The 22,250-nt window shown below is 43.8% G+C and overlaps 1 protein-coding gene across 3 annotated transcripts in view; it reads left to right on the top strand.

The window, feature by feature from the left end:
- The window catches only part of NFATC3 (nuclear factor of activated T cells 3), a 130,910-nt gene that overhangs the window by 86,280 nt on the left and 22,380 nt on the right, over positions 1-22,250 (top strand). For all 3 annotated transcript variants that reach the window (XM_040409385.1, XM_040409386.1, XM_040409387.1), the window contains 2 exons: positions 4,138-4,264; positions 14,407-15,435. In XM_040409385.1, coding sequence (XP_040265319.1) covers positions 4,138-4,264; positions 14,407-15,435 — 1,156 coding nt within the window. The remainder of the gene's footprint in view (positions 1-4,137; positions 4,265-14,406; positions 15,436-22,250) is intronic.

The raw sequence follows: 22,250 nt of genomic DNA, 5'->3' as shown, positions 1-22,250 counted from the left end.
TTGTAGCTCAGCCCTATAGAAGTGAATGGGGCTGAGCTGCAATACCAAGCACAGCCGCTATACAGTGTACGGCTTGGTGAGCTGCTGTGAGCCCGCTGCACTCACTAGAGCTCCGGTGAGTGCGGAAGCTCCCAGGAACAGTTGATCAACGGGGCGCAGGGAATTGGATCCCGCCTATGTGATAATGATGAGCTATCCTGAGGATAGGTCATTATCATTTCCTGGATAACTCCTTTAACCACCTCAGCCCCCCTAGCTTAAACACCCTTAATGACCAGGCCACTTTTTACACTTCTGACCTACCCTACTTTCACCGTTTATTGCTCGGTCATGCAACTTACCACCCAAATGAATTTTACCTCCTTTTCTTCTCACTAATAGAGCTTTCATTTGGTGGTATTTCATTGCTGCTGGCATTTTTACTTTTTTTGTTATTAATCGAAATTTAACGATTTTTTGCAAAAAAATTAAATTTTTCACTTTCAGTTGTAAAATTTTGCAAAAAAAACGAAATCCATATATAAATTTTGCTCTAAATTTATTGTTCTACATGTCTTTGATAAAAAAAAAAATGTTTGGGTAAAAAAAAAAAATGGTTTGGGTAAAAGTTATAGCGTTTACAAACTATGGTACAAAAATCGGAATTTCCGCTTTTTGAAGCAGCTCTGACTTTCTGAGCACCTGTCATGTTTCCTGAGGTCCTACAATGCCCAGACAGTACAAACACCCCACAAATGACCCCATTTCGGAAAGGAGACACCCTAAGGTATTCGCTGATGGGCATAGTGAGTTCATAGAACTTTTTTTTTTTTGTCACAAGTTAGTGGAAAATGCTTTTTTTTTTTTTTGATTTTTTTTTTTCTTACAAAGTCTCATATTCCACTAACTTGTGACAAAAAATAAAAACTTCTATGAACTCACTATGCCCATCAGTGAATACCTTGGGGTGTCTTCTTTCCAAAATGGGGTCACTTGTGGGGTAGTTATACTGCCCTGGCATTCTAGGGGCCCAAATGTGTGGTAAGTAGTTTGAAATCAAAATGTGTAAAAAATGACCGGTGAAATCCGAAAGGTGCTCTTTGGAATGTGGGCCCCTTTGCCCACCTAGGCTGCAAAAAAGTGCCACACATGTGGTATCGCCGTACTCAGGAGAAGTTGGGGAATGTGTTTTGGGGTGTCATTTTACATATACCCATGCTGGGTGAGATAAATATCTTGGTCAAATGCCAACTTTGTATAAAAAAATGGGAAAATGCCAGGTGCTCTTTGGAATGTGGGCCCCTTTGCCCACCTAGGCTGCAAAAAAGTGTCACACATGTGGTATCGCCGTATTCAGGAGAAGTTGGGCAATGTGTTTTGGGGTGTCATTTTACATATACCCATGCTGGGTGAGATAAATATCTTGGTCAAATGCCAACTTTGTATAAAAAAAATGGGAAAATGCCAGGTGCTCTTTGGAATGTGGGCCCCTTTGCCCACCTAGGCTGCAAAAAAGTGTCACACATGTGGTATCGCCGTATTCAGGAGAAGTTGGGCAATGTGTTTTGGGGTGTCTTTTTACATATACCCATGCTGGGTGAGAGAAATATCTCGGCAAAAGACAACTTTTCCAATTTTTTTATACAAAGTTGGCATTTGAACAAGATATTTATCTCACCCAGCATGGGTATATGTAAAATGACACCCCAAAACACATTGCCCAACTTCTCCTGAGTACGGCGATAGCAGATGTGTGACACTTTTTTGCAGCCTAGATGCGCAAAGGGGCCCACATTCCTTTTATGAGGGCATTTTTAGACATTTGGATCCCAGACTTCTTCTCACGCTTTAGGGCCCCTAAAATGCCAGGGCAGTATAAATACCCCACATGTGACCCCATTTTGGAAAGAAGACACCCCAAGGTATTCAATGAGGGGCATGGCGAGTTCATAGAAATTTTTTTTTTTTGGCACAAGTTAGCGGAAATTGATTTTATTTATTTTTTTTCTCACAAAGTCTCCCTTTCCGCTAACTTCAATCTTTCATGGACTCAATATGCCCCTCAGCGAATACCTTGGGGTGTCTTCTTTCCGAAATGGGGTCACATGTGGGGTATTTATACTGCCCTGGCATTCTAGGGGCCCTAAAGCGTGAGAAGAAGTCTGGAATATAAATGTCTAAAAAATTTTACGCATTTGGATTCCGTGAGGGGTATGGTGAGTTCATGTGAGATTTTATTTTTTTACACAAGTTAGTGGAATATGAGACTTTGTAAGAAAAAAAAAATAATTTCCGCTAACTTGGGCCAAAAAAATGTCTGAATGGAGCCTTACAGGGGGGTGATCAGGGAGTCTATATGGGGTGATCACCCCCTTGTCATTGATCACCCCCCTATAAGGCTCCATTCAGATGTCCGTATGTGTTTTGCGGATCCGATCCATGTATCCGTGGATCCGTAAAAATCATACGGACATCTGAATGCAGCCTGACAGGGGGGGTGATCAATGACAGGGGGGTGATCAGGGAGTCTATATGGGGTGATCACCCCCCCCTGGAAGGCTCCAGGGAGACGCCTGATTGTGTTATGCGGATCCGATCCATCTATCAGTGGATCCGTAAAAATCATGCGGACGTCTGAATGGAGCTTTACAGGGGGGTGATCAATGACAGGGGGGTGATCAGGGAGTCTATATGGGGTGATCAGGGGCTAATAAGGGGTTAATAAGTGACAGGGGGGGGGGGTAGTGTAGTGTGGTGCTTGGTGCTACATATTGCTGAGCTACCTGTGTCCTCTGGTGGTCGATCCAAACAAAAGGGACCACCAGAAGACCAGGTAGCAGGTATATTAGACGCTGTTATCAAAACAGCGTCTAATATACCTGTTAGGGGTTAAAAAAATCACATCTCCAGCCTGCCAGCAAACGATCGCCGTTGGCAGGCTGGAGATCCACTCGCTTACCTTCCGATCCTGTGAACGCGCGCGCCTGTGTGCGCGCGTTCACAGGAAATCTCGCGTCTCGCGAGAGGACGCACCGGCGCGTCCACCCAGAAGAGCAGGGCCGCCGCAAAGACGCAATCTTGCGTACGGCGGTCCTGAGGAGGTTAAAGGGCTTCTGTCACCCCACTAAACTCATTATATTTTTTTTGTGTACTTATAATCCCTATCCTGCGATATATCTATACATTGTTATTAATCATTTTCGTTCAGTAGATATGTCAAAAAACGTACTTTTATAATATGCTAATTACCTGTCTACCAGCAAGTAGGGCGTCTACTTGCTGGTAGCAGCCGCAAAAAACCGCCCCCTCCTCCTGTTGATTGACAGGGCCAGCCGCGATCTCCTCCTCCGACTGGCCCTGTCAGCATTTCAAAAATCGCGCGCCTGTGTTGATTCGGCGCAGGCGCTCTGAGATAAGGAGGCTCGCCTCCTCAGCACTCCCTCAGTGCGCCTGCGCCGATGACGCCACCGAGAGAGAAGACGTCATCGGCGCAGGCGCACTGAGGGAGTGCTGAGGAGGCGAGCCTCCTTATCTCAGAGCGCCTGCGCCGAATCAACACAGGCGCGCGATTTTTGAAATGCTGACAGGGCCAGTCGGAGGAGGAGATCGCGGCTTGCCCTGTCAATCAACAGGAGGAGGGGGCGGTTTTTTGCGGCTGCTACCAGCAAGTAGACGCCCTACTTGCTGGTAGACAGGTAATTAGCATATTATAAAAGTACGTTTTTTGACATATCTACTGAACGAAAATGATTAATAACATATTGTATAGCTATATCGCAGGATAGGGATTATAAGTACACAAAAAAAAAATGAGTTTAGTGGGGTGACAGAAGCCCTTTAAGCCATATTCTTAATATGAGTGTTTTACGAGGTCAGAAGATCAGGGATGAGGCCCAGCCATCAGCTGATGAACAGTCTGCAAATAGACTGATTTTTAACCACCTGTATCACAAAAACTGCTGAAAATCTTTTATAAAAGTGAAGAAAAAAAGATTTAAAGCTCAAAATGAGTAAAATGCAATCCTAAAAAAAAAATGCCCGAAAGTGTCCATAGCCTTTAAGCAAAAGATTCTTTCTGAAGGTTCTTCCTTTATTTTATTGTATTGATTCATGGAAGGATGTGGAGATGCACTGAAAAGAGTAATTGCTTCCTTTCAGAATGAAGTCGTCGTTGAAATCCCTCCTTACCACAACAAGTCAATTGTGTCAGGAGTTCAAGTGCAGTTTTATCTATGCAACGGGAAAAGAAAACGTAGCCAGTCCCAGCGTTTTACCTATACACCAGGTCAGTTTACAGAGCCGTCATTTTTCATGGTTTTATTTCTCTATCTTATAGACTTTAATACAGTAGCCAAAGAGGAGTAAGAAATCACCGCTGACCGGTTTAATCAGAAAGTTTCATTTGTAGTTCAAATTCTTACTTATTTGTGCAAAATTTTTTTACTTTTTGGAAGCTTTTACTTCAGTTTTTTGCTGCTCTGCATAAAGTCCTGAAATGTAGATGCATGGGAGAAAATGATCAGGCCCCCTTGCGCCGGAAAAGTGATTTTTACTTTAGACCCTTTTTTGCATAAATTTTGTGTATTTTTTTTTTTTCTGTTTTTATAGCGCACTTTTTATTCTCGGGCAAAGCTTGATTCTTCTCCAGAACACGTTGCTTGGATAAAACAGTAAATTCTCTGCATCCACCTGCTATTAGGACACAAGTGGCAGATGGATGAAATCGGCATGTCTTTTACTACTTTATGATGCAGTGAGGGCGCATAAGGCCCTGTTCACACGACCGTAATTTTGCTCCATCCCACCTGTATTTTTTGTGGATTGGATGCGGAACCGTTCATTTCAATGGGCCTACAAAAAATGCATCCGTATGTCCATTCCGCGCCCCGCAGACAAGATGTCTGTTTTTGTGGACAAGAATAGGAAGTTACAATGGGGCCGCAAAAAAACGGATGCAACACGGACGTTCATATTTTATTTTTATTTTTTGCCGACCCCAAAATACATACGGTTGTGTGAATGCACCCTAAAGATGATGACAGGCTCTCCTTAAAGGGAATGTATGACCCAGATTTTTTAACAATGTTTTTAATTAGTTTTCCAGTAGATATTGTATTCTCCCTTTATGTACATGATTATGGCGACAGCTTTCTTTTCTGAACTGCTGCTCTGGTCTGTTAAAGGGGGACTTGTCTTCTTCCTGAAATGTCTGTTTTAGTAAATACTTGTTTTCCCTATAAAATAACAACTATGAAGCTTCTTTTATTATGTTTATGGCTAAATTGACAACTAGACTTTTACCAGTCCACTCGTCAGAGGGGTGAGTCCATGCACAATGTGTCGGCGTTGGCCCCGATCAGAGAGTGGCAGTGTGTTCGACAGATGAATTTCCTCAGCTGCTAGGGGCTATCTATCCCTGCTGGAAAAGATGCACCCCCCCTCCCCCCCCTCCGCCACTTGATTGACAGGGTCACCCTTACAATACTTGCCGATACTGTGCATGCGCCACTACACTTCCAGGTAGCCGTGCATAAACAGTCCCTGCTCCAGTATCTAAAGCAGGGCCTCTATGCCGCTATTTGGAGCAGCAGTGCAAGCAAAAGATTGTCAGGGCCGGCGAGATGTCCGGTCCTTTCAAGTGGCAAGGGCATGCCCCTCAACGCTGAAGTTTATTTGATGTACAAAGCAATTTGCTCATCTCCAGTAGGGACACACACCCCTATTGGTAACAAGTTGTCGATTTATACATAAACTTCTAGGGGGAATTACAGAGGGGGAAAAACGCAATACAGAGTTAGCAAATGCTGACAAATAGAAATGTTTCAAGCAGAATACAGTTATTTACTGAAACACATATTAGGAACATTGTCACATCCTTCTTAACGGCATTTTAGAGATTTGCTTTACAGCAGCTGCATCGACCATAGGAAGATGTCATTGTTCAGGGAGGAGGTGAGCTGTAGCCTTCACCTATTGTCTCTGGTGGATACCGTGTTATCTTCCAGAGGTGCCCATATACCTTCATTGGCTTTCATTCGACTGCTGTCCAGACTCCTTCCTTACATGTCCTCCTTCTCCAGTGAGTAGATTGAAGGGGTCCTGTGAGTTCAGGGTCTGTTCACACTAACACTCCCTAGTTATGTCATACAGATCTGTAGGCATTTGGTTGAGATGGCTGCTGCACCAGGCGTACAGACTACAAGCAATTGACGCGTGAGGCCGCAGTCATGCATTCCTCCCCTGCTTCATGCTAGCCTCCTCCTGAGCGCTTTACAGGGATCTGGAGTTGGAAAAGGTCATTGTTATTCATACACAGCATGTTTTCTATCCCCGAGGAGCTTACATTATAAGCGAAGGACACCTCTGCATTGATAGAACCAGGGTTATGTCATTAATCTCCAAAAATGTTTGAACTTAATGCCAGATCCTACTCATCAAGGAGCCACTAATAGGGAAACTTTTCCCTCCAAGACTCCCAGCAGATTTATGACCCCTATAGCCTCATAAATTAACTGGAGAGATTCCTTCAGCCATCCTTGAAATCATTTAAATTGCAAGGCTAAAAAATACTTCTGTATCCAGAATAGCATCTCCTTCCATTCTCCATCCAATAGTTTGGAACCAATTTCCCAGGCGCTGCCAGCAATATTGATGAATAAGCAGTAGTTGTAATGGATTCTTCTTTATTAATAAAATAATTGGTCAACGTGTTTCAAGGGCGGAGCGCCCCCTTCATCGGGACAGTGATAAAAAGGACACACACATTCAGAGATTTAAAAGCACTTTTGGCGCGCAGGCCAGAGGAGAGGGGAACAGTCAGGGGCATGTTTCTGCATAGTTACATATGTTAATATAGTAAATACAATTCTTTTAGGTCAGTGGATCTTTGTATACATCAAGCATACTTCATTTGTTTTTATTTATATTTTTTGGTTTACAGCTCAGCGGTATGCGCACATAAGTGTCTAGCGCAATCTCATGCCTCACTCATTCTGCAGGAGGCATTGCGATCTATTGTGTGTAAGAGTTCTATACAAATTGCTGGATTTATATTATTGTATTTAGTGTTTGCCTCTAAAGGTTACTATGTTGAATAGAGCCGTAATACAAAGAATCAAACTAAATGGCTGTTCTTGTTTAATAACTGCAGCGTTATAGGTTTTCTTCCCCCGCAAGGACAAGCGGCTCTCTGCTGTAGCCGGAACCTGTTATCTTAACTCCGTGTGTAGAGAAGGCTCTATTTGGAGAAAGTGGGGTAAGGTGTCCCTTAGGCTCCATTCACACGTCCACAAATGGGTCCGCATCCGTTCCGCAATTTTGCGGAACAGGTGCGGACCCATTCATTTTCTATGGGGACGGTAGAGGGAAGATCTGATATGATTAATGTGACCTATAAACTGTACAACTCAATTGAAAAACAAACTGAAATCTTTTAGGTAGAGGGAAGAAAAAATATAAAAATAAAATAATATGGTTGCATAAGTGTGCACACCCTTAAACTAATACTTTGTTGAAGCACCTTTTGATTTTATTGCAGCACTCAGTCTTTTTGGGTAGGAGTCTATCAGCATGGCACATTTTGACTTGGCAAGATTTACCCACTCTTCTTTGCAAAAACACTCCAAATCTGTCAGATTGCGAGGGCATCTCCTGGGCACAGCCCTCTTCAGATCACCCCACAGATTTTCAATCGGATTCAGGTCTGGGCTCTGGCTGGGCCACTCCAAAACTTTAATCTTCTGGTGAAGCCATTCCTTTGTTGATTTGGATGTATGCTTTGGGTCGTTGTCATGCTGAGAGATGAAGTTCCTCTTCATGTTCAGCTTTCTAGCAGAAGCCTGAAGGTTTTGTGCCAATATTGACAGGTATTTGGAACTGTTCATGATTCCCTCGAGCTTAGAGGACCTTTCACTAGAATAGAAAATCTAAACTAAGTATACAGACATGGAGAGCGGCGCCCAGGGATCCCCCTGCACTTACTGTTATACCTGGGTGCCGCTCCGTTCTCCCGGGATAGCCTCCGGTATCTTCATATGTTCAACTCCACCCAGTTGAGCCTGCCAGCGTCTCCTTCTCCCAGGCTGTAGCGCTGGCCAATCGCAGCGCTCAGCTCATAGCCTGCGATTGGCCAGCGCTACAGCATGGGAGAAGGAGACGCTGGCAGGCTCAACTGGGTGGAGCAGAAAATCTGAAGATACCGGAGGCTATACCGGGAGAACGGAGCGGCGCCCAGGTATAACAGTAGGTGCAGGGAGATCCCCGGGCGCCGCTTTCCTTGTCTGTATACTTAGTTTAGATTTTCTATTCTAGTGAAAGCTCCTTATTAACTAAGGCCCCAGTTCCAGCTGAAGAAAAACAGCCCCTTGGCATGATGCTGCCACCACCATACTTCACTGTGGGTATGGTGCTCTTTTGGAATTTTATGGCCAAAAAGTTCAATCTTGGTTTCATCAGACCATAACACCTTTTCCCACATGCTTTTGGGAGTCTTCAGATGTGTTTTTGCAAAATGTAGCCTGGCTTGGATGTTTTTCTTCGTAAGAAAAGGCTTTCGTCTTGCCACTCTACCCCATGTCACATGTACCACACAGCCAGTACTTGCCAGATATTCCTGCAGGTCCTTTAATGTTGCTGTAGGCCTCTTGGTCGCCTCCCAGACCAGTTTTCTTCTCATCTTTTCATCAATTTAGGAGGGACGTCCAGTTCTTGGTAATGTCACTGTTGTGCCATATTTTCTCCACTTGATGATGACTGTCTTCACTTTGTTCCATGGTATGGCCGAATGCACACAGCCGTGTTCCGCGGCCGAGAGCGGTCCGTGGTATGCCGGGCGGGATTCCTGTTCAGAGCAGGAGCGCACGGCGTCATTGGTTGCTATGACGCCGAGCGCTTCATGCCGCCGCTGCACTACAGTAATACACTCGTATAGTGCCGCACCAGAGGGTTTAATAGCGGCGGATCGCAGCGCGCAGTCATAGAGGCCGGGTATGGGATATGTTTGGCACCCGCAGCCTGCGTTTGTATTAGGCATAAATGATATTCATTGGCGGTGCAGTGCGCCCCCAAGTCGTCGTCCCCCGCCCCCCCCAAGTATTATCATTGGTGGTGCAGTGCGCCCCCATCCCCCAAGTATTATCATTGGTGGCAGTGGCAGTTCGGATCGGAGCCCCAGCAAACAAATGAAATATGCTTGATGTATACAAAGATCCACTGATCCACAAGAATTGTATTTACTATATTAACATATGTAACTATGCAGAAACATGCCCCTGACTGTTCCCCTCTCCTCTGGCCTGCGCGCCAAAAGTGCTTTTAAATCTCTGAATGTGTGTGTCCTTTTTATCACTGTCCTGATGAGGGGGGTGCTCCGCCTTGAAACACGTTGACCAATTATTTTATTAATAAAGAAGAATCCATTACAACTACTGCTTATTCATCAATATTGCTGGCAGCGCCTGGGAAAATGGTTCCAAATTATTTTTCTTTGGATGTCTACAAAACGTTACTGATACTCATGCATCTGAGCCAGGAAGGAACCGGGACCGCAGCACAGCATCTCCCTCCGCTGGCAAGGGTTAGAGACCAGCAAGGTCTTCATAGCTGTTGTGACTACTCAAAAACGGCATCTGGTAAGCGCATATATTTGTTTTTTATATCGATACATCAATCCAGGCGATACCGCACATGAGGCGATGCATGTCTTTTTTTCTTTCTTTTTTTTTATACGAATCTTCTTCCATTCTAGGAGATATTCCTTTCCTGAAATATGGATTCAATCACTCTAAAGTACCGTTTTGCTTGTTCCCTATCCAAACAGGACCATTAGAAGGAATGTATAGCACTAGGGGATCGAGAACTGATTTTAATAAAGCTGCTCTACCCAATAAGATAAGAGAGAGAGTTTCTTCTATTTCTTTACCTTATGGCTAGGGCTACTCAGTGATCCTGGGCACAACCAAGAATGGCAGTGTAGCAGGGCATCAACAGAAATGAATGGGATGGCAGAACCCTGCAGGATTATTTTCAATTCTGTGGTCAAGGCAAACATGCAAGTTGCGCTCCGACCCCATTCATTTCTATGGATGCCCTGCTACACTGCAATTCCTGGTCGTGCCCAAGATGGCCGTGTAGCCCTAGCCTTTGGGCTGTTTCACACGAGTGAGTCCATTGCGGGAATCACTCTCTGTGTGAGAGCATGATCCTCCATTCTGGACTTGCAGTAGAGCATGGCATTATCATGATTTATAATGCTGTGTGTCTCTGCTTGACCTTACTTCTTCAGAATTATACTGACAGCTTTATGTCACTATGATTCTGTAGAGGTAAGGTCAAGCAGAGACACACAGCATTATAAATCAGGATAATGCCATGCGCTCCTACAAGTCCAGAAGGGAGGATCATGCTCTCACACAGAGAGTGATTCCCGCAATGTACTCACTCGTGTGAAACAGCCCTTAGTCTCAAATTATCCATTAAAGGAATTGTATTTAATTGAATGTGTGCCTAAATATTTCATATTATTCAGAGACAGAAGGATAACCCCTTCAGTCATTAGCCAACACAAAATGTTCAGTTCGTCTCTGTTGATCGTTGCACCCTTGTAGCTAGAGATTACATTAATTCTATTGAGTACCCTGTCTCTTGAGTTCTGTATATCGCCCAATGTGAGTACCATATAGGTGTGGTCGGCATAGAGCATCATTATTTCTTCTAATTTTCTATGTCTAAAACCTGACCTTCCCAAAACGCTACAGCTAATGTTATTTCTCTGTTCACAACTATTGTCGCTCAAGGGTCTTACAGATGTAGCAATCCTCATCTTGATTCTTAATGAGTTAAAGGGGTTATCCGGGCCCCTCACACAGATGCCCGCACGGTCACCGCTACATCTCCCCGTCACGCGGATCAAAACATCCAGCAACAGAGGGGAGCAGCCAATAGCAGGCCACGATGGGAACGAGCCTCCCTAGTGTCACCTGTGATGCTAGGGGGGCTCGTTTCCATCGAGGCCTGCTATTGGCCCTCCCCTTGTCCGCCTCGATGGGAACTAGCCTCCCTAGCATTGCAAGTGACACTAGAGAGGCTCATTACCATTGAGGCCTGCTATTGGTTGCCCCAAAACTACACGGCGGCCGTGCGAGTATCGGGAGTGAGAGCGACACGGGTACCGGGGAGCGAGGTAAGTACAATCTGTGTGAGGAGCCCAGGAATTTTTTATTTTTATTTATTTTTTGGGGGGTGGGCGGGCTGGGGTAGGCATTTTTCAGGTTGGACAACCCCTTTAAGTAAACAATGGCAAACTTTTGATTAACTTTTCTGGTGGCTTTTGCGACGTGATATGATGCTGATGTGATATCACATTCAAGTTTAGAACTGCACATTCGCACGTTTTCTTGCCACTGTTTTTCGCGCATGTTCCGTGCCAAACAAACACCTCTAAAAAGCCTCCCATTTATTTCAATAGGAGGCAGCATGCTCCATCGTGGAGTGTAAGGCTACTTTCACACTCGCGTTTGGTGCCGATCCGTCATGGCTCAGTGTTGTCAGACGGAAACCAAAACGCTGCAAGCAGCCTCCAAAGCGGAATGGAGACAGAACAAAGGCAAAGTGATGCATTCTGAGCGGATCCTTTTCCATTCAGAATGCATTAGGGCACAACTGATGGGTTTTGGACCGCTTGTGAGAGCCCTGAACGGATCTCACAAACGGAAAGCCAAAACGCCAATCAGTCGTGTGAACATGCCCTCGCTCAACACAGTCAAAGGCCCTTGAAGCATCAAAAAAGACAACTGCTCTCCTGCGTGTGCAGAGAACATGAAGCATCAGTCTGTGAATATTCATCCAGTTGACTGACTCATCATAAAGCCGCCTGATCTTTATCTTGTCAGCTATTTCCTGACTCTCATGAGGAAGCTTGTTCACAAGTATTTTTGTCAAACTCTCCGTGTCTACATTAAACAGAGATGTGATATAGTTCACCTATCTGATGGAGAGGCCATCAGTATCTATGTCCAAGATAAGCAGATTTTACCAATTTAGCCCTTGTGTGTTAATCCTCCTTTGATGATATTTGCTTGTCTAATATAGTCCTGTGTAGATGTACAATTACTCCTTACCCCTTGGGGACCTCGCTGGCAGACCCCCCAGACCTGCTGAGGGAATTATACTTTCCTGATCCCCGCCACTGGGTACCAGGTCCTACGTTCCCTCCGGGCCACTGTAGCTTACAGGTCTCCCCGCGTCAACATCTGGTTTGACGCAGGTCATGTGGCTGCAGCGGTGACGTGTCCCTTGCGTCATGTGACCCAGCAACATGACTCGTGAGAGACGCGTCGCTGCTGCAGCAGTCAATGACCCACATCAAACCAGATGTTGACATGTGGAGAACCAAGAGCTGCACCAGCCCTGGGGGGAGCGAAGGAACCGGAACCCAGGAGCTGGGAACAGGCAAGTATAATTCTGCAGGTCCAGCCACTCTGGAGGGGGCTACCCAAGAGGCCCTCAGGGGTGAACATCCTCTCTTGGGTTAAAATAACTATTACTATTAAACTTGTTAAAATGGTTGCGAGTGGTGGCAGCAACATCAGTCGTGGTGACTTCAAGATTTAAGAATACAATCTTTTAAGCATGTGAACAATAAATCCCAATCATTTTGATAAAGTGAATCCGGAAACTCTTGCCAAAGTAAAAAAATGTCTTTCTAGTGGCGGTAATATCTGATATGGTGAGAATTGAGGGCACCATACAGAACATACATACATTATAAATTATCTAAATAAGAAAGGTATCCACTTTGCTCTGTATCACTTTCTTATGATTTTCACCATCTTTATGTACTTCCAGAGAATAAAAATGTATTGGTCATCTAAGATTCAGCCACAGTCACACTTTTTAGGGTTGGGGTTCATGCGTCCACCTGTATTATGGTTCCTATTTTGTACAAAGCCATAATGTAGCCTCCATAGAGCCGCTACTGTACCTTTACATTTTTTTGGTCCGTTATACATCTGTATTTAGCACAAATCCAACAGAGAAAAAGCTGTGGCATGTTCCCTCCTATGCCACGTGTATGGAGACTGTGCCTGAGCCTTTACAGTACACATACCATACCTGTGTCCTAACACAAATGATCGGTCGCTGTAAGGAACTGTTCCAGCTTTCTTTTGCACAAGTTAGCATTAACATTATGTCCTCCCTCATCTGTAGAAACGTTTTTTTGCCTATATTAACCCCTTTTTAATATCTGCCGTACATTTACAGCAGGAGTCGGGTCCTTAATGGGAACCTGTCACCTTGAAAGCGCCTATTAAACCGCCAGCAGTACCTTATTGCAGCCTGTAGCATGATTATAAAGGTGTCTTTGTCTTTTCTGTACAATGCCAAAAGTCTTAAAAAAATACTTTTATTCAACTGGCCCGCTATATTAATAGTCTTGAAGTCAAGGGGGCAGCGGCTTTCTCGCCTGAAGTCTAGTGAGCCCTGCCACCTTTCCCACCCCTTAGCGTTTGATAGGATGTTCACTTACTTCACTGCCAGGCGCTTGAACATAGTCTTTCTCATGCGCAGGGTCTCGTCTGAAAGTCCCTGAGGATTGAGCTTTTGAAAACTACCTCACAGCGGAGTGGAAAAGCGTTTGATGGGATTTCCAATTCCTTCACTACTGGACGCTTGACTGTAGTCTTGCGCATATGCTGTGTCCCTGCAATGCTGACGCCTGCGCACTGTTCCACTCCGCTGTGAGGTACTTTTCAAAAGCTCAGGCACTGGCACACTAGAGCCTGTGCATGCGCAAGACTACGTTGTATTAAGTATTAAAAGATTATATAAATTTGGCATCACTGTAATCCTACTGATCCGCTGAATAAAGGTCTCATGTCATTTTTACTACACAGTGAATGCATGAAAAAAGAAATCCTTAGGCTAATTTCTAGGGATCCGGCAGGGAACAGTTTGCCAGATATCTCTGCATTGGTTCTTGTTCAGCCGATTCTCATCATACCATTAACCGGGCTGCAGCCAGATCTCTGCCGGTCCCCATTATGGTTAATAGGGCCAAACGAAGACTTTCAAGCTTCCGGCAATGCCAGAATGCAAAGATATCCGTCAGGCTGCTGCCTAGCGCTAGTGTGAAACTGGCCTAAAACAATGGCTCTATTGTGTTTTTTTGGGTTTTTTCCCCAATTCAACCCCATGAATAATGTTCTCCTGCTTTCCAGTACATCTTATGAAATAGTAAATCGTGCCATTAGAAAATACAACTTATTCCTAAAAAAAAAAAAGTGCTCACATGGCTGTATGAACGGAAAAGTAAAAAAAAAGTTATGACTTTTGGAAGACAGGGAGTAAAAAAAGAAAACAAAAAATTGGCTTCAATGGAAAGGGATTAAAGACCATATATTTGCTGAAATATTTATTATCTTTCAACAGTTATACTAAAAAGAGAACATACCGAAGAGGAAGATCTGCCATCAACATCTTCTGTATCCCTGCCCCATGCATCGAGTGTTTCTAATCAACAATCCTTGCACTCTGATAGGTCTTCTGCTGATCAGAGACCTAACCATGATAATCTTATGTCCGCTTTGGATCGAAGTCTAGGATGCCCTGCTCAACCTACATACCCATCCCTGGTGAATCATGGAGTTTCCCGCCTTACACAAGGTAGGAACTTTAATGGGAGAGCAGAATGCCTCCCTCCAGCATTACAGCAGTCGTATCATGTATCAGCTTCAACCACCAGGTCTTCCTATTCATCTATGCAGTCTAATGTAATTTACAATGGACAGTCCAGTCTTCCGTTGAATTCCGTCCCTGCTCAGGGGTATGATGCACTGTCCTTTCAAGAAGCAGGTATTTCTCACTTGGTCAACCATGGTCATCAGTCCTTGGCAATGATGCAGTACCATACATCAAGATTAAGTCCTTCCACCTCATCTCCTGCCATCCTTGATCCATTGGCCCATGCAGTGCAATCATCACATCTCCAGCAGATTGGCTACTCTTGTCCAAACACTGGTCAAAGTACCATGCCATCACCTTCAACGAGTCCGTCGATTGTGCATCTACCACTTCAGCTTTCATCTGCTTCCTACCACCTGACAAAACCAGGCCCTACCTCTTCCTTTACCAATTCTAATACAAATTCATTAACACAATCACCACTGTCTAGTCCATCTTCTCCTCAAATGCAGCCTATCCCATACGAATCACCAACATCAAGTGTAAAGGCTTCATCACCATCTCCCACCCCTCTGGTTCATTCTGGACAACTGCCTTCTCAAACCCACAGCCCTGGACTGGGTAGCCTTCCCCACACTGTCACTCTTGGGCACCATGCAATTCAGGACTCCTCTCCATTTCACCATGATGGCACTTCTCTGTCTGTTAAACCTGAGCCTGAGGACGGTGATCTGAACTTCCAGTCAATTGGCTTGCAGGATATCACTTTGGATGATGGTAAGAAATGCTGAGTAATTTCAATATATTTCTATCGAACATTTTTCTGTTGTCTTTTACCTGGCCCATTCTATGCATGTTGATTACTTATTGAATTCATTAATATGTAATTCAGTGTACGGAGATGGATTTAAATTTAAAAAAAAAAAATTCGACAATCTTAACAGTGGTCACTATTTCTGATGCAGCCAATTCTTTCTTTAACCTGTTCCGGACATAGGGGGCGTAGCGGTACACCCTGATTTCCCGATTGTTAAGGACACAGGACGTACCAGTACGCCCTATGTATTTCCGCTCGGCGGGCGGTGAGCAGGCACCTTGGCTATCGCAGTTTCTGATCCCCGCGGTCTGTGACTTCGAATAACGGCGGGCGGTGCTTGGGGGGGGGGGGGGGCGGGCAGGCATGTGATCATCCGCCCGCCCCCTCTCTCAGGATAGCCGAGCGGTTTGCAGAGTGTCAGCACATTGCTGACACTCTGCTTGAAACGCCTGACATCTGTGCTGACGTCTAATCAGACTTTGTAAAGTGAAAGTACAGTACACTATATAGTGTACTGTATTATACAGACATCAGACCCACTGGATCTTCACGAACCAAGTGGGTCTTGGTCAAAAAAAATTAAAAATAAAAAACCACATTCATCACTGATTAAAAATAAAAAAAATTCCCTACACATGTTTGATATCACCGTGTCCGTAACGACCTGATCTATAAAACGGTCATGTTACTTTAACCGCACGGTGAACGTCATAAAAAAAGGTGAAATTTAAATTTTGCCCACCTTACTTCCCAAAAAAAGTATTAAAAGTGATCAAAAAAGTCGTATGTACGCCAAAATAGTACCACTCAAACAGTCACCTCATCCCGCAAAAAATGAGACCCTACCTAAGATAATCGCCCAAAAACTGAAAAAACTATGCCTCTCAGAATATGGAGACACTAAAACATGATTTATTTATTTATTTTTTTGTTTCAAAAATGAAATAATTGTGTAAAACTTAAATAAAATAAAAAGTATACATATTGGGTATCGCTGTGTCCGTAATAACCTGCTCTATAAAAATATCACATGACCTAGCCCCTCAGATGAATACCGTAAAAAAAAAATATGTAAAAAAAGCCATTTTTTGTCGCCTTACATCACAAAAAGTGTAGTAGCAAGCGATCAAAAAGTCATATGCACCCCCAAAATAGTGCCAATCAAACAGTCATCTCATCCCGCAAAAATCATACCCTACCCAAGATATTCGCCCAAAAACTGAAAAAACTATGGCTCTCAGACTATGGAGACACTAAAACATGATTTTTTTTTGTTTCAAAAATGAAATCATTGTGTAAAACTTACATAAATAAAAAAAATAGTATACAAATTAGGTATCGCCGCGTCCGTGACAACCTGCTCTATAAAAATACCACATGATCTAACCTGTCAGATGAATGTTGTAAATAACAAAAAACTGTGCCAAAACAGCTATTTCTTGTTACCTTGCCTCACAATAAGTGTAATATATAGAGCAGCCAAAAATCATATATACCCTAAACTGGTACCAACAATACTGCCACCCTATCCCGTAGTTTCTAAAATGGGGTCACTTTTTTGGAGTTTCTACTCTAGGGGTGCATCAGGGGGGCTTCAAATGTGACATGGTGTCAAAAAACCGTTCCAGCAAAATCTGCCTTCCAAAAACCGTATGGCATTCCTTTCCTTCTGCGCCCTGCCGTGTGCCCGTATAGCAGTTTACGACCACATATGGGGTGTTTCTGTAAACTACAGAATCAGGGCCATAAATATTGAGTTTGGTTTGGCTGTTAACCCTTGCTTTGTAACTGGAAAAAAATTATTAAAATGGAAAATCTGCCAGAAAAGTGAAATTTTGAAATTGTATCTCTATTTTCCATTAATTCTTGTGGAACATCTAAAGGGTTAACAAAGTTTGTAAAATCAGTTTTGAATACCTTGAGGGGTGTAGTTTCTTAGATGGGGTCACTTTTATGGAGTTTCTACTCTAGGGGTGCATCAGGGGGGCTACAAATGGGACGTGGTGTAAATAAACCAGTCCAGCAAAATCTGCCTTCCAAAAACCATACGGCACACTTTTCCCTCTATGCCCTACCGTGTGCCCGTACAGTAGTTTACAGCCACATACGGGGTGTTTCTGCAAACTACAGAATCGGGGCAATACATATAGCATTTTGTTTGGCTGTTAACCCTTGCTTTGTTACTGGAAAAAATGTATTAAATGGAAATTTTGCCCAAAAATTTTAATTCTCAAATTTCATCTCCATTTGCCATTAACTCTTGTAGAACACCTAAAGGGTTAACAACGTTTGTAAAATCAGTTTTGAATACCTTGAGGGGTGTAGTTTCTAGAATGGGGTCATTTTTGGGTGGTTTCTATTATGTAAGCCTCACAAAGTGACTTCAGACCTGAACTGGTCCCTAAAAAGTGGGTTTTTGAAAATTTCGGAAAAATTTCAAGATTTGCTTCTAAACTTCTAAGCCTTGTAACATCCCCCAAAAATAAAATATCATTCCCAAATTGATCCAAACATGAAGTAGTCATATGGGGAATGTAAAGTAATAACTATTTTTGTAGGTATTACTATGTATTATAGAAGTAGAGAAATTGAAACTTGGAAATTTGCAATTTTTTTACAAATGTTTGGTAAATTTGGTATTTTTTTATGAATAAAAATATTATTTTTTTACTTCATTTTACCAGTGTCCTGAAGTACAATATGTGACGAAAAAACAATCTCAGAATGGCCTGGATAAGTCAAAGCGTTTTAAAGTTATCACCACTTAAAGTGACACTGGTCAGATTTGCAAAAAATGGCCTGGTCCTTAAGGTGAAATAAGGCTGTGTCCTTAAAGGGTTTCTATCACTTGGTATGACATAATTAGTTGTCAGACACTAGCGATCTGCTAGTGTCTGCTCTGGCCAACCATCCTACTATAATCACTTGTGGGGCAGCGGTTTTGCTAAAAAACTAACTTTTATAAATATGCTAATGAGCCTCTAGGTGCTATGTGGGCGTCATTAGCACCTAGAGGCTCCGTCTACCTTCATACACAGCCGCCGCCCAGCGCGTCCCTCCAGCCCGCCCATGTCCTCCTCCGTGTGACGCAGCGGACGAGTTCTCGCGCATGCGCCGTGCGCGGCTGTATTCGGCGCATTTGATATCTCAGCTCGGAGCGGTCAGACATTCAATGCGCATGCGCGGCTGTATTCGGCGCATGCGCATTGAATGTCTGACCGCTCCGAGCTGAGATATCAAATGCGCCGAATACAGCCGCGCACGGCGCATGCGCGAGAGTTCGGCCGCTGCGTCACACGGAGGAGGACATGGGCGGGCTGGAGGGACGCGCTGGGCGGCGGCTGTGTATGAAGGTAGACGGAGCCTCTAGGTGCTAATGACGCCCACATAGCACCTAGAGGCTCATTAGCATATTTATAAAAGTTAGTTTTTTAGCAAAACCGCTGCCCCACAAGTGATTATAGTAGGATGGTTGGCCAGAGCAGACACTAGCAGATCGCTAGTGTCTGACCGCTAATTATGTCATACCAAGTGATAGAAACCCTTTAAGGAGTTACGGATGCATTCACACGGCTGTCCGTTTTGCTGCCAGCACCATACATTATGGGCTGTTGCCCAAGTCGGCCTGGCGCTGCTGCCCCACTACCACCATTACATTTGGGGATTCTGCCTGCCCCTCAAGACGACCCACTTCCTTACTTCCCAGTTAGTGTGGCACACCATAATTCTGATGAAGGCCTGTTTGGCCGAAAACATTTAATGTTCTTGTACTTAGAGTCCACACAATAAAAGATATGTCACTTGTAAAAATCCTATGGACTGCAATAGTATTCTATTGCAATCTGTGGGACAAGCGATCAGAAGAAGTGTCCTAAGGGGATTAAAAACTACAGTGATAAAAAAGTTAAAATCATTCCAATATTGCATTTAAAAATAAAGTTAAAAAAAACACTCTTCTGAAAATGTCCTACCTAAAAACATTTGAAAAATGTTTTTCCTGCATGGTGAATGCCATAATGGGGAAAAAAATAAGCTCAATTTGACTTTTTTGGTCTCCTTGCCCCTTTAGAGAAAAAACTGAATAAAAAATCCCATGTACCCCGAAGTTATACCAATACAAATGACAACTCACCTCTCAAAAAGCAAGACCTCACACAGCTCTGTAGATGAAAATGTTAAAAAGTTATTGCTGTCATAATATGGTGATGCAAAGAAAAATTACATTTTTCCAAAGGTTTTTATTTCTTAAGTAGTAAAACAAAATACCAGTAAAAACTATATAAATTTGGTATCGCTGTGATCATACTGACCCACAAAATAAGCTACTTTTAGCGCATAATGAATTAATTTATTTCACCCGAGGAAAAAGTTTTTCCCATCTTTCAATACAGTATAAAGTGAATTAAATGATGCCATTAAAAAATACAGGTTGTCCCACAAACAATAAGCCCTCATAAGACTGTGTGAATAGAAAACTATAGTCACAGGTCTTGGAAGGCGGGGGAGAAAAACTAAGAAAACTGGCCTGGTCTTTAATGGGTTAATATAGACCGTGACATCGAAAATGAAGTCATCAAAATGTCTATAAAATATGTATTAAAGGTCACTGAGTTTTAAGAACACATTTGATATGTCAATGGGGGGGGTCTAAGTGCTGACCTCCCCAGCGATGACTAGAACAGAGAAGCCCTCACATAGCACACTCTCTCCTTGCAGCAGGAAAGGAAACGAGACTCAATAAAAAGTCTATGTGCCCTTATCACTTCTGTCTCCTGCAGTGAAGACAGCGCAATATGTAAGTGCTTGTCTCCCTTAGACCCCCCCCCCCCATCAAAACTTGATACAGTATGTCCCTATGACATATCAAAAGTTTTCTGAAATCTCAGTGACCCTTTAAAGGATATGTGTCATCAGAAAGCGACATTGTTTAAATCATGTTTTTTATGTTTAACCTATTTTTAAAGAATTTTTGGTGGTTAGTTTTAATGTTCTGTGTCACTATATACAGTATTTAAACAAAAACCATGAAATCCTACAGATTTCCCATTGGCCACTAAGCCTAATAATAGGCGCCCCTTGTTGGTCTGTACAAATCACTTTACTGCAGTTACCTTCTTATTTGTCATTCTAATCCTTCCTGTAATAAGGAGATATTACCTCTGTGTAGAGATAAGACAGGATCCACCATTCACAGGTGGTTGTCATATCTTATCTCTTCTTTCCCTGTACAATGACCTCTGCACAGGGCACAGAGCATTCCTAGAAAACGCTCCAATAGAAGTCAGTGAGGTCTTCTCCTGAGCATTCTCTATGGTCCATGGGACTGCCATAAAGCAATTTTTCTAATGGAGTTGTCAGAGTTGTATAAAAAAAAAAAAAAACTGATGGTCAGCAATATATACATAAGCAAAGCAAGTTTTAGGCAAAAAAAATATTATTTCCTCATTTCACTAGTTCTGTTCTGGCCCCTTTGTTGACATGCAGTTGCAGAGCTGTGTGGGCGTGTAACAACAATCTCAGTGGTTTAACTCATGAATATTGTGGGTTTCAACAGACTGCCTTTCCCCTCCCCTGCTCTGAAAACATAGTGAATAAAAGAGTGGCCCTGCCTGCAGTCTGACGTCTGACTGCTTGGAAAATGTGTTGTATGTGTGGGACTACAAGTCCCAGCAGTGCAGTTCAATAACATTACTGATTCACACAGGATCCCCCCCCCCCCCTCACCTGTTCTTGTGCAGTGCTCTGCAGACACTTCTTCACAGCCAGCAGAAGAGTACAGAGGAGAGGACTCCTCCAGTCTTTGAAGGCTCTGTGTGGGGTGAGGGGGAGCATTTACAGTATCATTTCACTGCCTGGAGAAGAGGAAACCATGCATCTGCTCAGTCCCTGAGACAGAGCCTCTAGCCCTGAGTCTGTGCTGCTGATGGTAGAAGGGGTTAAACTGCACTGAAGAATCCAGTGGGAGGAGACACAGGGCAGACAGCTCAGCGAGCAGATCGGGCCATGCAGGGGGCAAGGTCAGCAGATCGGCCAGTGCAGGGGGCGGGGCTTGTCGCTCCAACCAGCACAGCCATCACAGTGATGTTCCATGCACAGAGGCAGATCTGAAAAGTGGCTCAGTACTGAATGGGTTAACTGGCAGAAAAAAAATATTTTTTTGACACATTTCCCTAATATAAAAAAGGATTTAAAAAGTGATTTTGATGCCCCATTCCATTTAAATATTGTATTATTAAAGGGAACCTGTCACCAGGATTTTGTGCATAGAGCTGGGGACATGGGCTGCTAGATGGCCGCTAGCACATCTGCAATATCCAGTCCCCATAGCTCTGTGTGCTTTTATTGTGTTAAAAAACCCTTTTGATCCATATGCAAATGACCTGATATGAGTCCTGTGTCCGGAGATGAGTCCAGCGGAAAGGAGCCCAGCACCGCCCCCTGTCCTCCGAATCTCCTCCTTGCTGGCTGACGTCACAGAGCTGGAGCGCCGAAATCTCTCGATGCGCGAGCTAGCGCATGCGTAGTTCGTTCCCTGTGCTGATGCCAGCACAGGGAGTGAACATGATGCCGACACTGCGCATGCGCTAGCTTGCGCATCGCGAGATTTCAGCGCTCCAGCTCTGTGACGTCAGCCAGCAAGGAGGAGATTCGGAGGACGCGGGGCGGTGCTGGGCTCCTTTCCGCTGGACTCATCTCTGGACACAGGACTCATATCAGGTTCATTTGCAAGCACACAGAGCTATGGGGACTGGATATTGCAGATGTGCTAGCGGCC

Source organism: Bufo bufo, chromosome 10 (assembly GCF_905171765.1).
Source record: "Bufo bufo chromosome 10, aBufBuf1.1, whole genome shotgun sequence".
NCBI lineage: Eukaryota > Metazoa > Chordata > Amphibia > Anura > Bufonidae > Bufo > Bufo bufo.
This window is presented reverse-complemented; position numbering and strand designations above follow the sequence as displayed.